Source organism: Oenanthe melanoleuca, chromosome 11, assembly GCF_029582105.1.
Source record: "Oenanthe melanoleuca isolate GR-GAL-2019-014 chromosome 11, OMel1.0, whole genome shotgun sequence".
Classification (NCBI taxonomy): domain Eukaryota; kingdom Metazoa; phylum Chordata; class Aves; order Passeriformes; family Muscicapidae; genus Oenanthe; species Oenanthe melanoleuca.
Window position 1 is genome coordinate 17,430,549 of NC_079345.1, and position 15,144 is coordinate 17,445,692.

Here is a 15,144-nt window from a genome sequence, read left to right on the forward strand (position 1 = left end):
GGGTTCCGGCTGTGAGGGGGGTCGGTACCTCACGGAGCGCTCCCGGAGGAGGGAGGTGCCGGGTGCCGGTCCCTCACGGAGCGATCCCGGAGGAGGGAGGTGCCGGGCTCGGGGCGCGGTCCCGGCCGCTCCGCCTCCCTCCGGTGACGCCCTCATGTCCCGCGCGGCCACCGTCGTGTAAGATGGCGGCGGTGGAGAGCAGCGACAGCGAGGAGGAGGACTTGGTGAGCTATGGAAGCGCGCTGCAGCCCCTGCAGGAGGGTAAGGGCCCGCCGGGAGGTTTGTCTGCTCCTTCTCCGTCTCTCTGTCAATGCGCTGTGGCCAGAGAGCGGCTCGGCACGAGAGGCTGGGTGTCCCGGTGGCCTGCGCGGTTCGGCCCGGTTGGCGCTGAACGCTCTCCCGCCCTTCGCGCAGCGCAGCGCAGATCTGCTTCCCTTCCTGCTGCTGCCGCGGGCCTGGCGCCGTTCTCCGCAGCCGTGCTGTCTGCGGGAGGATGGGGCCCAGCACAGGGCCCGGGAGCGGAGTGCGGAAAGGCCTTCGCGGCACCGCACCTGTGCGGCTGTGGCTGGGGTACCCCGGCCGTGTGGCTGGCTGGAGCTAGCTGCTGGTCTTTGCCTCTGTCCTTTCCCCCAGCCCCTTAAAAAAAAAAAAAATGTCCAAGTATAACAGTTCAAGTGTACGCAGTTACGCTAATCTCCCCGCCAGATGCTTATATTGATGAGATGCACAAGGCATCGTTGAAGGACTAATGTATGGTTGTGACTCCCGCTTTATTAAATAAATATTGTTAAAAAGGGGTAAATGTTTTGTCTGTGTTCTGCTTCAGTTTAAACACTTTTGATGTGCAATTTCTCAAGCAATTACTGAAGAAATCCTGCCAAAGGTCTTGCATACTTAAAAACTGAAAGTTTCCTTTCAGAAGAAAAAAACCCAGTGTTCTCAGAAGTCAGTAGAATTGAGGGTTTTGATGTGAACACTTCATGCTTTTCCTTACCAATGTGCATCAATGATGTATATGAATAGTTACAATGGAGTGGAAATAACTGTAAACTGCTGATGATTTCCACCTCAGGGTGGCTAGTGTTTGACCCTGTTCTTACTTGCATGGAAGAAACAGCTTCTGGAGGAAGTAGGAAGTTGCTTCTTCCTGTAAAGTTGTGTCTTACTTTCTGATTAATTTGATTGTAGGTGAACGAATTAAAAAGCCAGTTCCTCTTCAAGAGCAGACTGTTAAAGATGCAAAGGGACGATACCAGCGTTTCCATGGCGCATTTACTGGTGGCTTTTCTGCTGGATACTTTAACACTGTTGGGACAAAGGAAGGTTAGATATTTTCCTGTCTTCTGGGAATGGTTACATTGAGAATCATATTGTCATGTTAGTGAAAAAAAATTAACTAATTAAGCATTTTGTTCCTTCTATTCTATACTGTGAATAGTTGAAATAGTATTGCAATTTCAGTTATTTCTCCTTGAGTTTTTGGACTGTGATTTTACAGATATTGCTTTGAAGTATCCTTAAGATGTAAGCTTGAAATATTTGAATTCTTTTTGAATACTATGTTGCCCTACTAAGTGCCTTACTTAGATATTTAACTTCTTTAAAGGATGGACACCTTCAGCTTTTGTATCATCACGGCAAAAGAGAGCAGATAGAACCACTTTTGGACCAGAAGACTTCATGGATGAAGAGGTAAATTTAGAAAGAAATTGAAAACTTGTGGAAATAGTTGCCATGGCAGCAAAAATTGAAGTAACCTTGAAATTCCTTGTATACAGTGTTATTCTACTAGTTATATACACTATTTCATAAGTTCACTTAAGAAATTCCTATGTCAAAAAATAAAACCAGAACTCAATCTTTTTATCAGAAAATGTAAATACTTTTGAAACTGTGTAAGATATTTCCACTGAAGTTCTTGCAAAAACAGCTGTATAAGTGGCTTGAGAAAATTAGCAAAGGTCATATGCCATATTTTGCTGTTACAGTAAGAATTTGAAGGATGCTTAATCTAAATGTTTTCATTTTGTGTATATTTCCAGGATCTTAGTGAATTTGGGATAGCACCAAAAGATATTACAACTACAGATGATTTTGCATCTAAAGCTAAAGACAGAATAAAGGAGAAAGCTAGACAAATTGCAGGAGTAGTTGCTCCCATTCCAGGAACCACTGCATTTGATGATTTAATAGGACCATCTAAGTAAGTAAATTGACATAAAAATTTGCCAAACTATTCCTTTCACTTAGAAGTGTTGTATTGCCTAGAAAAGTAATGTTTGACCGTGGTAATTGTGAGACTGGAAGATCCTGCAGTGTTGCATTTCCTAAGTGGCCTCCACCTGGATTTTTGTTTGAATGTGCAGATTTGTACCAAGTAAACATCTATAAACTGGAAGGTAGTGTGTATGCAAATACTGACATATTCAGATTTTATTTTGAAGCAGGATATAAACCCAGAAGTTCAAATATTATACGTGCACATTATTTATCAACAAATAATAAGGGTGTGGTTTGAAGTAATTCTGGGTTTTGTTTCCTTTTGTTTTCTTTTTAGAATAACAATTGGGGTTGAACTGTTACGAAAAATGGGCTGGAAAGAAGGACAAGGAATTGGACCACGAGTCAAAAGAAAGCCGTGCAGACAGAAACCTGGTCAGTTCAAGGAAGTTCCTGAGCTAATTAACTCTCTTGTTAGTAGAAAGTTAACATTCATAGACTGATTAGAAAGTTGTTTTTAAACTCTTTTTATTGATGTAATGTGATGTTATGATGTCTCTTACAGATCCCACAGTGAAAATATATGGCTGTGCATTACCACCTGGGCTGTCTGAGGGTTCTGAGGTATTGAACAGGAAAGTGGTCTGTTGACTTATGTAAGAATGTGTGATAACAGATAAAAGAAACCAAAACATTAAATTCTTTAATGTCATCAAACAGTATTTTAAAGTGAAGTTTCAAATCTTAAAAGTGTTTATAGTTACTGTCTATGCTTAATGTGAAGAAAGGTTTTAATATCTAAATTTCTTCTATTGCTATGTAAGCAAGTATAGTTCATACACAATTCAGGAAATGCAAACTTGCTTGTGTTAACTGAATGTTGTACAAACTCAACATACAGAGCTTTTAGTCATACTTGCTCTTACAAACTTTTATTTTGTCCAAGGAGGAAGAGGATGAATACCAGCCAGAGAATGTGACGTTTGCACCAAAGGATGTAATGCCTGTAGACTTGACTCCCAAAGAGAATGTCCATGGGCTTGGCTACAAGGGTTTGGACCCCTCACAAGCTTTGTTTGGTGTATCTGGAAGAGAGCACCTGAATCTTTTCACAGGTGGTTCTGAAGAAACAAGCAACTTACTTGGTGATCTGAGACACAGTAAAGGAAGAAAACTAGGTATTACAGGTCAGGTAAGGACATTTTTTAATGTGTTTTATGATTAGTGCAGGAAAATCCACATTTATTTTGTTTTTTCTTAAGTGAAAGATCCTGGTCATTGTAGTATTATTGTAAGAAGTGTTAAGTGTGGTTTGAGAATAGGATTTTTATAAAACTTACTTTGAAGATGTGGAAAAATCCTAAGAACTTTCAAATGCCTTCATTTACTGAAACTATAAGGGACAACTATAAAAACTACCTAACTCTGAGTAGCTGGATGGAAAAACATTATGTATTACTTTGATTAGATAAAGTTAATATTCAGTATGTTTTTAGTTCATGGTTTTTGTCTACAATACTTTCAGTACGTCTGTATCTGTCAGCTAGAGAGGTTTTGTGTTGCTACAGGGTATCTGTAGTTCTTATCTAGAAGCTCTGTGAGTTTGTATTTTCTGAGAATTCTACTTGTTTTATTTTCCTTTTAACTAGCATATTTTTTTCCTTTTGAGAGCTTAACCTGCTCTTAGTCAGATTGCACAAGTTATTTTGGTGGAATTAGTTTGTTGTCCTTGTCTTGTACACACCAAACTTACTGTCCCTCCCTGCCAAGGGAGTGGAATGTGTTTGATTTGTGCTCACTGAGGTGTGGGGTTTTTTTCCACCTCAGTTTCTGTGGTGAAACTGTACATTTTTCCCAGTATGTGTGTATGTATATATATATTTATTTATGCTGCAGGTTTTATATAGATGGATAGATAGCCATGTAGATGTATTCTAATGTGTAACTTAGAAGTATTTTTACACTTTTGAGTTCTCATTTAAAATATGTATTTTAGGCTTTCGGTGTAGGAGCTTTAGAGGAAGAAGATGATGATATTTATGCAACTGATACACTGTCAAAATATGATACAGTTCTAAAGGATGAGGAGCCTGGAGATGGCTTGTATGGCTGGACAGCACCAAAACAGTACAAATCCAAAAAAAGTAAGAACTGTGTTTCTCTTCAAAGAGCAAGTGTAATATGGGTGGGGGAAAAAAAATTACAGTCTCTGTTTGCCATGTATTTTAGTTTTCAACCTTGATATATGAAAATTCAACCAGTCTTCCTTCTATATTGAAGTGTTCAATTATGGAAATAATTTCCAAAGTCCTCCACTAATCCCAGTGTATATTAAACCCTAACAAAAGGGCTATATGTGCTGCTTTGTGAGATACAGCATTCAGTTTCACTGAAGAAAACAAGTGATTGTGAATCACAGTTACAAAATATGACCTGGCACTTAAAAAGAACTTTTTTTTAGATAAATTTCTGTATTTTCAGACAATTTTTGGTATCTTGGTACCACTTTATTTTTACTGCACTGTGCAAATGCATGGAACATTGTCATAATTTCTGGAGTGCCTGTTCACATTAGTTGTACACATTAATGGCACTGGTGTTGTTAGCTGTGCACAGTATGGATACTTTTACTTCACTAGAAGCCATGCTCAGCCTGCAGCAATCACTCTGGTAGCAGTTCTCAGTTGTATAGTACTAACCAAAATCAGAATCTTTAATTTTAAATGAAAGATGATGAAGGCAATCTACAATTATGATTCATAATAAATGGTGACATTTGGAAAATATTCAGGAAAAAAATTGCCTAATACATATGTTTTAAATATTGACCAGCTCTGTGATCATTTTGTAGGGCCTGAAAGAGAATTCAAATATATAGGCAAAGTCCTGGCTGGTTTTTCCTTGGCATCAAAATCATCAACTCCAATCAAGGTAAGCAGATAGCAAGATTTTATGTATTAAGAATAACATCATTCATCATGTGAACTGTGCAGACTCTACTGCTTCTTGGTGTTTTTCTGTTCTTAGAAGTAAATGTTTTGGTCAGCAGTAAAAATTGCTGAATGAACAAAAATATAGCACTAGGGGCTGTTCAGTAGAAACCTAAAACTTATAATACTCCTGAAGGTATTTAAACCTTGCCTGAGTACTGGCTTTGGACAAATGCCTTCTACACTATTCACTGCTACTTGCCATGAAGTTGGAGGAATGGTTTAATCTAACTTAAAAAGAAAAGAAATTACATATTTTGGTTCTAGATCTTTCATATGTAACATTCAGTTTTCTGTAAAAATCAGGCCTTGTCCATTTTGGTATTTTGGTGACAATTTCTTAGTTCTGTCTTCAGGTTTACATAATTCATGCCATGTATATTTGCATAAATTAGAATGACAAACAATTGTATGACAGGATCCTCTTTCTAAGGAAGAATATTTGTGTAGTATAGAAAATTGCATCATATAGGGAGCACAGAGGTAACCTTTTAAGTAACAGCTTGAATGAAGAACATGGGAAAAACACTTTGAATGATGTTAAAATAAAGCAAGCACAGAAGTACTAAGTAGTCTATTTAATTCATTAAATAATTTGACTTAATTTAAAAAAAAATAGTAAGCAATATTAAGAGGTGTTTTTTTTAAATGAAAGCAGTGCATCCTAAGACTCTTGTTAATTTTTCTGTCGCTTAATGTGCACATTTTCACATTCTTTCATAGCTGTAAATATATTGTCAATATTTTTGTTCCCACAGTTTATATTACAGTGCCAATTACTGGCTGGATCTAAAGGGATTGGTAGCTTGTACTATCTGTTTCTACTGCTGAGATGTAAATTGAGGAATTCTTAGGTTGAGCTGACTTTTTCTAAAACACATTTATAAGTGTTGCATACAAAGTTCTCTCTCTCTCAGTGGGTTTTTTGTTTTGTTGCCCCTTTCCCCCCACAGATTTATCCACCACCCAGCCTGCCACGAAATTACAGACCATTCCATTACTTTCGACCTGTGATAATAGCTGGGAATGAAAACTGCCATTTACAGAAAGCTTTGGAGCAGTCCACTGGGAAACTTGAGAGTGATGCAACACACCAAAGCAGGCATGCCTTGAATGCAGCTCAGAGGAGGGAGCAGCTAGGAGAGACTGAGCTGAAAGGTATTAAGACACATCACCATATCCTTGCTTGTGTTTCAAGCATGTTTGTATGTTTATTTATAGAACAGTAAGAATTTAGTCTGGCCTTCAGTGCTTGTTTTCTAAAATATATATCAAATCTGTTTACCATAGCTAGTTACAATTTCATTGTTCAGTTTCCTCTCAGCAGTTGAATTGTTGACATAACTGTATTTTCATTTACTTAAATATTTTAAATACAAAAAGTATATGTTGGATTGTGTTTTGTTGGGGAAGGTTGTGGCCTTTTATGAAGATAGTAGGCTGTAAAATGTTTCACTGAAATACATTCAAATACACTAAAAAAATAATTTGTAACTGTGGCTCACATTTGTATCTACAATAGTAAGCTTTATCGAGTTATATGTAAATACCATAAAAGATGTAATAGTAGCCAAATTTTTATTTGCCATGTATTCCATTTTATTGTTAATTTCTGCTTAAGAGCATTTTATCTGAATGTGTACGCTTGTGGTTGGGACTTTTCCTCTACTAAAGTGGAAGAAATAGTTCTAATAATTTTTCATTTCTCTTTATCTTTTACTCCTTTTTTTCTGCTTTAGGTCCAGCTCCTTCTATTCTGGAATATCTGAGTGAGAAAGATAGAGAAAGACTCAAAGAAGTGAAACGAGCCTCTGAACAACAAATGAAAGCAAAAACAGTATCTCAGCAGTCAGCAAAAGTAGTGTCTCAGCAGTCAGCAAGCAGCAGACTCCAGGCAGCCTCCCCAGAAGATGCTGCTCTCAAATGGCGAACACTGCTCGAGGGGCAGTTAGCAAATGCTGGTTCTAGTGACTTCAAACCGTTTGCAAAAAATCCAGAAAAACAAAAAAGATATGAAAATTTTGTGAAAAGTCTTAAACAAGGAGAAAAAGGTAAAATATTTCTTGATTAATTTTTTTTTTCTTCTCCCCTTTTTTTTCAGTCCCAATGCATTTTATATTCACTCTGAGTTCTCTTTCTGGATTCCACAGCATTTCTCCTTTTACTTCTTTTCAGGACTAATGTTAACAGAAGTCTTTACTGATACTTAATCATGTTGATTTCAGGAAAACTGCTCAGTTACTCAGTTGTCAGCAAGTCCTGATTTTAGGCATTACATTTCATACTTCTATGATGTAGCAGAAGTGAAGTTCTACTTAATTTCCTTAATTCCCTTACTTCATTTACCAAGGTGCACTTCAGCTTTGGTCAGTGGAACAAGCCTTTTAATTTAGTTTGTTTCTCTTCAAGGAGTTAAACTGAGAGATCATATAAAGGCAGAAAGATGATGGGGTAACAGCAGAATCAAAAGAAACTCCATACCCTCTGCACCAGGGGAAGATAAGAACCCTAAAGTGAATGAAGTATTTCCCTTTGACCCTTGTCAAAGTTTGTATTGTATGTCCTTTGAATACTCAAACTTCTGCTGTCGCTTATGTTCTTCTCAGAAAAATTTATGACTGTAAAAACACAGCATACATGCAGAGCTCTTACTCAAAACCAAAAAGCATCCAACCTCCTTCATCATCTCTTTTTATGCTGTTTCAGTCTCTTTCCATTTTGTTTAGGGTTTTGCTATTAAATGATACTGTGGTGTGTCTTAGATCAAACTTGGTACTTGTGATGCCTTGTGGTGAGTTCTCCAGTACTGTGATTTTTCTGTAAGACATAAAAAGCTGAAATTGGTCTAGGGAGTTCATCATTAGCCCATGACTTTAAATTGCTTTGAAATAAACTTTTAAAAAAAGGGTTGGATTTTTTCAAACTTTGAAGTACACTGGATCTATTGGGGAAGAAGAAAATGGGCACCAGGGAAACTTGATAGAAGAAAGCATATAGTGACAGATAGAAAACCTGAGTTTGTTGTTTAATTGTGGTTTGGGTTTTTTTTTTGTTTGTTTGTTTTTTTAAGACCTTTTCATTATATAAAATAAAATATTTTCTGGGACAGTAGCCTCTTCTGGATACCACATTTAGACAGACTGTTTGAGCTTTGAACCCATAGTCCCTCTGTTCAGGACTGGGATTTTCCCTGGGTAAAATTGAGTATTCCCAATTACAACTATAAGTGCCTCCCTAGTCATAATGATGTAAGTGTAGAAATGTATAAATAACTGGAATGGTTAAAGGTCTGTTTTACTGTACGTGTATTTGCTTTACTGGTGTTATTTCCTCTTTCTTTTGGGAGAAAAAGAACCTGTTGATGTACACCTGTGTGCAACCTCTGTATTTTCCAGTAGGCACTATAGACTAGAAAGCAAGTTGTGAAAGCCTAGCCAGGCTTAAACTCTTTCTTCCTGTGTTTTAGATATTTGATAAAGCTTTGGGCTATACTTTTTGTTTTAATCACATGTTAAATCCATTAGCTGTTTTGAGCATTCTTTAAAGGGCAATGAGTAAGGAATCAGTTTTACAAGTAACGTTATTTAAAACACCGATTTTGCATTTGGCAAATGCTGTCATTCTTGCTGTCTTGAAAAACTTCCTCCGTTTATCAGAGATTAACACAGTTGAGATGAATACTACCTTTAAGCTAAGTATTCATTAAATACTTGCAAGAATGCTTGCTTATTACCTTATTTTTTGTTTGAAAAGTGTTGACCCAAAGTAAGCTGTCATCTCTGCTCAGCATTTCTCTCTTTATCTTACAGTGGAGACACTGGAGCGCTTTTTAGACCCGAATATGACAGAATGGGAGCGAGGAAGAGAGCAGGAGGAGTTCTGCCGTGCTGCCATGTTCTACAGATCCTCAAATTCAACACTGTCATCCAGATTTACCCGGGCCAAGTATGAAGATGATGTTGACAAAGTTGAAGTTCCTCGAGACCAAGAGGTGCATGCTGCCTACAGTCTTTTAATGCACTGGAGCTGCAGTTGTTGCTTTAGCCCTGACCTCCTTGTTCTTTTAAACTCTTATGAGGATATGTCACTCTTTTGTTGCCTTGCTTTTTATCAGCTTCTGAAAACACTCAGTGTATACAGAGTAGTGATTTGCTAAACAGCATTTAAATATGGATGGATTTGTTCTGCTCATAAATCTTACAACAGTTCAGTAAGTTGTTACTTATCAGCTATAAATGTTTGTCTTTTTCAGAATGATCTTGATGATAAGGAAACAGCTGTGAAGATGAAGATGTTTGGCAAACTCACAAGAGACACATTTGAATGGCATCCTGATAAGCTGCTGTGTAAAAGATTTAATGTTCGTGATCCATATCCTGAGTAAGATAATTGAGACTTTTTAAAATTTTTTATAAATTCTGAGTTTTTCATTTGCTTGTGGAAAATCTGCCTTGATGTTTTCTTGCGTCATAAGGTGATACAGAATTACCCACAGTTTTTATTTGTGTCATGAAATATGGTGACCTCTGATAAAATAGCATGCATTTGAAGGATTACTGTAGGGGCTTCAGCTTGTTGTAGCTAATTTGAGGGCTTTTCTGTGTTGAAAACAATAATCAGCAAATTATTTTATTTCCCTCTAGTTCTTCTATAGTGGGTTTACCAAAAGTGAAACGAGACAAGTATTCTGTTTTTAATTTCTTAACTGTGCCTGAGCCCACCACATCTGTAACTCAAGCAACAGCTAAAAAGATCCAAGAGAGTAACAGTGTCAACAGTAAGTTTGTTGTTACTTTATTATTTTAGCTATACATGAGATAAAAGTACAGAAAAAGCATCTTTTTCTAGCCACATGATTTTTTTTAATTTATAAAACCCAAACAAAACAACTGAAAATAAAAGTTCAGTGACATCAAAACTGAAGTTAATGATATAAAGCTAATTTCTTTTATCTGAAAGACATTTATAGGTCAAGTATTCATTAGAAAGATTTAAAAAATGTTAAACTGAAGAAGCAGAGTAATTTAAAATCAAGTAGGCCATGAAATGCAGAACAATGTGGCATGCAGGTGATTTGAATATTTTGGATGTTTTAGAACCAAAGAAATCTTCAAGGTGGGATGTGTCAGATAAAGAGAAGGAGAAGAAAGATTCCATCAGTGAATTCATTAGTCTTGCCAGATCAAAAGCAGATAATCAGCAGCAGCCACCAGTGCCAGCAAAAGAGGAATGTGGAGCTGGGACAACTGAGAGTCTTCCCTCTGTGGTGAGTTTACAGCTGGGTTTGAACTTAAAGGGAGTAGCTGAAAACCTTGACAACCCAGAAATATCATGGGTTAACATATGAATTGTTCTAATACAAATTACTTTGCACTAGAACCAGCTCAGGATGAGATGGCACTTTGAAGAATTTTGAGGTTATAAGTCTGGGATGCAAGATGTTTGCAGCTTACCTCTGATTATACTTGAAGTAGAACTTAAGAAGAAATGTAGCTCAGTAGTCTGGGAACTAAATTCAGTAACTTTACCACCACTCTTCTCACAGGCATAGAATATATTTATTTCTCCTTCCCATAGAAGAGAGTGTGTATTTGGTTTTCCTTTTGCTTAAATTTAGTATTGTATAACTTATATTAGTATTGTATAATTGAAGTTTTAATTAATGGATTAGAATTTATAATACTTGGGGATCTATTTTCACAAACTGCACTACTCTTTCTAGGACACTGGCTTACTTCCTCAGTGTTTCAGGGCTTTACTCTTTGGGACTAAGATTGTTTATGTCACAGATATTGTGCCATCCAGATGTTTTGTAAATACCTGTCAGCATGCTTGAAGTTATTCCTTATCAGAGAGAGATTGTTAGTTTCTTTAGTGTTCAATATAGTTTGTGATGCTGTTTAGCAGGTAGCTGATGAAGATAAGAATCAGGAGGAAGAAAGTGGAAGACCACCCATGGACTTATTTAAGGCCATCTTTGTGAGCTCCTCAGATGAAAAATCATCTTCCTCTGAAGAAGAGAGTGATGAAGAACAGCAACCAACTACATCAGAAAGGCAGTCAGAAACCAGCAAGAAAGTTGACATACCAGACAGTTCTTCCTCTAATTTACAAGGTAGTACTTACTTAATGGATGTTTATTTTTATGCAGCATAAAATAAATACCTTGTAAAAGTTTCATTTTTGAATCACACATCCTTGGACATTTAGGACAATGCTATGGTCCTGTGGAGATTATCTGAGACTGGTGGAGCTGGTTGTGTAGAAAATGCAAATAATACAGCACTGAATAAGGCTTTGCATGTTACAGTGTTATTGGCATTGCTGTGTACCTTTTGTGCAGATTATACAAGCAAACTCCTTATGGAACATGCCTATTACACAGTGAGGGGGAACAAAGCATCTAGTGTGAAAACATACTTAAAATGAAAATACTTCGTTCACTCACTGTAAAAGCTGGTTCTATTAACATTTAATTTTTAGTGTTTATGAACCTTACACATCTCTTGGAGTTTATTCATTCTGAGTAATGGAAAAATAGTACTGTTACAAAAGGCAAACAAACAAATGCACTGATAGTAATTTAATTAATAATTTGACAGTTGAAAAATGTAAATTTTGATTTAAAAGAAAAAAACCTGCTTGTTGACATGTTTCAGAATGTTAGCTACTCAGTTGGCCAAAGCAGTCCATAGAGATAGAGCATGCTGATAGTTTGCTTTCTTAAAGGTTTTTTGAAAGCCTCCTTGAACTTTCTTTCTTGGAAAAAGTATTTTCTTATTTTCCTTTCAAATATTGCAAGTTTTGGTTTTTATTCATAGAGACTATGACTGCCACAGCTGATTCTGGCATTTCTTCATGTCCTACTTCAAAGCAAGAACTGGACGCAGCAGAGGAATTTGGACCAAAGTTGCCACCAGCTTTTTCTTCTGGTAGGTTCTGTAAGCATTAAAGTGTAAATTCTGAATGTTGAAATTGTATGTAAAATACATTATATCTCTCCTTAAAAAAAGCATTTGTGAATGGGCCATCTCTCTCTTAAATGTCTGCTATGTAAACAGGCATCAGCAGATGTTTTGTTGCCAGACTGTGACCCACCAACAGGAACCTCTTTGCCTGAGTACCAGTTTTAAGTCTATTGAGGCAATGATAAAAAATTGATGTGAAAATATAGGACAGCCTTGCAATTTCATTTTTTAACAGATTGTGAAGGCATTCAATTACAATAAGGATGTTGCAGGCAGGAGTTTTAGACATGTAACTTCCTTCTATCATTAGGTTAAAATTAATACAGAATGTAATAAACAAATTACCCTATTTTTGTCTTTTTTTTTTTTTAATTCTTCATGCATTTGCTTTGTACTTTAGGCACTACTTGGCAACAACAAACAGTGGTTCCAGCAACATTTCCTGGGCCTAGCAGGAAAGAAAAACATAGGAAAATCAGAGAGAGGCACAAGACTAAGAAAGAACGCAAACGGAAAAAGGAAAAGGTATTAAATTTAAATACTGGGTTTTTATTTCTAGATTCTTTGATCTGCCTTTCAGAATGTTTTATTATTTTAGCTTGGTTTTAGAAAAAATGTATACTGGGACTAGAATTTAAGCAGCAGAATTTCCCTGATGTTTTGAAACCAGAAAATGATCTCACTATGATGCTGCTTTTTCCATATACATGTATGTGACTACAGGTACAAGATTGTGGGTAGTTTCATGTTCTGTGTAGAATTTATCAGATACATTCTGGGAATTGCATTCATGGCTTACATACAAGTAAATGTGATGAAACATCTATTTTAGGGAGAATTGAGTGTTGGATTAAACGAATTTTGGTTTATAATTTATTTTAAGCTTAGTCTGAGTAGTGGAAAAGAGTCATTGTTAAGTGTTCTGTTTCAGTTAAGCTTTGAGTCCATACTGAAATTAACTTCTTTGTTGAAATTCAGAAAAATCCACGTCTTTCATAAGGAGTTAAAGGATTATTTCTGTTCTTTTTACAGAAAAAGAAGCATAAGAAGCAGAAAAACAAAGGAAAACACAAGAATAAAAAATCAGAAAAAGACAGCAGCTCAGACACTACAGATAGCAGTGACAGCCTTAGTGATATGGATACCACAGGCTTGTCACCTAAAGAACTTCTAAGAAGGTAAGCAGAAAGGTTACTTAAACACTTGCACATTCTACAATGAATAACTAAAACATTAATTTATTTGTAGCAAATGTGAATAAGCCAGTTTCTTTATGAAGATAAAATATTGCTCACTTTGGTGAGGAAAGAGTACAAATATTAGACATTTTAATCTAGAGGATAATTAATTTTAGAATAGAAGCCTCTTAAGGTAAAGACCACTAAACTCACAGGCCTAGCAAAGCTGGTGGACATTACAATTAAAGATGGCTGATATTTTTGGAAGGTATTTTGAATTGGAATTAAAAATTGAACTAATACAGATGGAAACTCATATTTTCATTTATCTGCTTCTCTTTACTTGGGAACATTGGAAGAAGCATTGTCTGCTAAGATTCCATTCAGATAGGTCTGTTATGTAGCTAATGCTTAGGCTAGTCTGTGCTTCAGCAAGGGACAGTGAAGCAAGCAGAACAGTGCTGGAGTCATGTACATGTCTTCTAAATTTACACTGTGCTATTATTGCACATTTTTCTTAACTGGAGCCTTGAAGATAGTGCTAACATAAATGTGAAAATCAGAAAAGGACATTTCACAATATTTTGCACACGTGCTAGAAGTAAAGTAGGAACAAACATAACTGTCTGTAGTGGAGCTTATAGTCAGCTTCAAAGATGTCCTGTGTGGGCCAGTCACTGTATTGGTTTCTGTGTAGTGTCTGTTACTACCTGAAGAAGACACCTCAAGGCATTTATTGAACACCACATCCATCTGGTCTAATGACAGAATGATTTGGGTCGAGGTGTAGAGTGGAATGGGTAGGGACCAACTGGCATTTGAAAGGACTCTGCCTTCCATTCCTTTGGAACTGAGTGTCACTTATGTATTGGTGTATTCATTTTAGAAACCAAACTGCTACTTGGATTTTCTGAATGGCTCAAATTTCTTTTTATACATTTTGCACAAAATAGATTTGTTTGTACAAGCAGTTACTTTGGAATCTTCACATTTGCATGTCTCTCATCAATGAGGAAATGTTTTTATCTAATATAACTCAGATCTCTGTCTGAAGCTAAGGTTTAAGAATGTGGTGTTTGACTATTCAGTGTGACCTTTTTCCTTTTCATCCCTTTTAGATTAAAACAACTTCAGCATTGAAGAGCTCTCTTGTGTTCTTCAGTATTGTGTGACTTGATCTCAGATTTTTGATCTCCTCTATGATGGTAGATCAGTGGTATGTAATGTGAAGCACTATAGATACAGTATTCATATTGAATTTCTCTGAAAGTAAATGTGCATATGTTTATTTTATGAAGTTTCATGAGTTCAAAATGTATGGATTATGGAACATTGAAAAGACTTCTTTCTGAGCATAATAATCTGAAATACTGTAGGCTCTGTTTTAATTAATTAAAGCATTTAAATAAACTTTATTATTACAAATAAGTTTTGTATTGTGATAATTTTTTATGCCTAGGACCTCTAAAACACTGGAGTAGGTTTCAACCTGAGTTAAGTTAGGAAGTTAAAACTAAAGCAGTGTAAAATTTTTATTGGGTGCAAGTATTTTTATTGAATCTAATGCAGAATTTCACACTGCAGTTTTCGAGTATCCAGCTGTTATTTTTGCCTCTCCAAACTATGCAGCATTTACTATAGCAGCTCTAAACCAATAACCTTTGATAGAATCTGCTGAGTTGGAAGGGACCCATCAGGATCATCAAGCCCAAGTCCTGGCCCTGCACTGTTCATTTCACATAAATTATTTCAGCTAACAAGCTAAAAGATTATATATGAGTATAAACT

General features: G+C 36.4%; 1 protein-coding gene across 1 annotated transcript; it reads left to right on the forward strand.

Moving 5' to 3' along the window:
• The first annotated feature begins 17 nt into the window (after nt 1-17).
• Nucleotides 18-14,784, forward strand: GPATCH1 (G-patch domain containing 1). The gene is made up of 20 exons (XM_056500804.1): nt 18-261; nt 1,189-1,323; nt 1,607-1,692; nt 2,043-2,203; nt 2,558-2,655; nt 2,786-2,844; nt 3,167-3,412; nt 4,217-4,364; nt 5,072-5,151; nt 6,164-6,368; nt 6,950-7,261; nt 9,020-9,201; nt 9,463-9,590; nt 9,854-9,987; nt 10,307-10,476; nt 11,118-11,325; nt 12,032-12,142; nt 12,579-12,703; nt 13,211-13,356; nt 14,475-14,784. The coding sequence occupies exons 1-20, from the start codon at nt 183-185 to the stop codon at nt 14,494-14,496; spliced, it is 2,835 nt and encodes a 944-aa protein (XP_056356779.1). The 5' UTR covers nt 18-182; the 3' UTR covers nt 14,497-14,784.
• Nucleotides 14,785-15,144: the final 360 nt, after the last annotated feature.

Excerpts from the sequence above, each read along its gene's own strand:
- GPATCH1 (XM_056500804.1), top strand. The coding sequence starts at position 183 with ATGGCGGCGGTGGAGAGCAGCGACAGCGAGGAGGAGGACTTGGTGAGC. Across the intron at positions 1,693-2,042 it reads AAGACTTCATGGATGAAGAG|GATCTTAGTGAATTTGGGAT; the intron begins GTAAATTTAGAA and ends GTATATTTCCAG. Across the intron at positions 13,357-14,474 it reads CCTAAAGAACTTCTAAGAAG|ATTAAAACAACTTCAGCATT; the intron begins GTAAGCAGAAAG and ends CATCCCTTTTAG.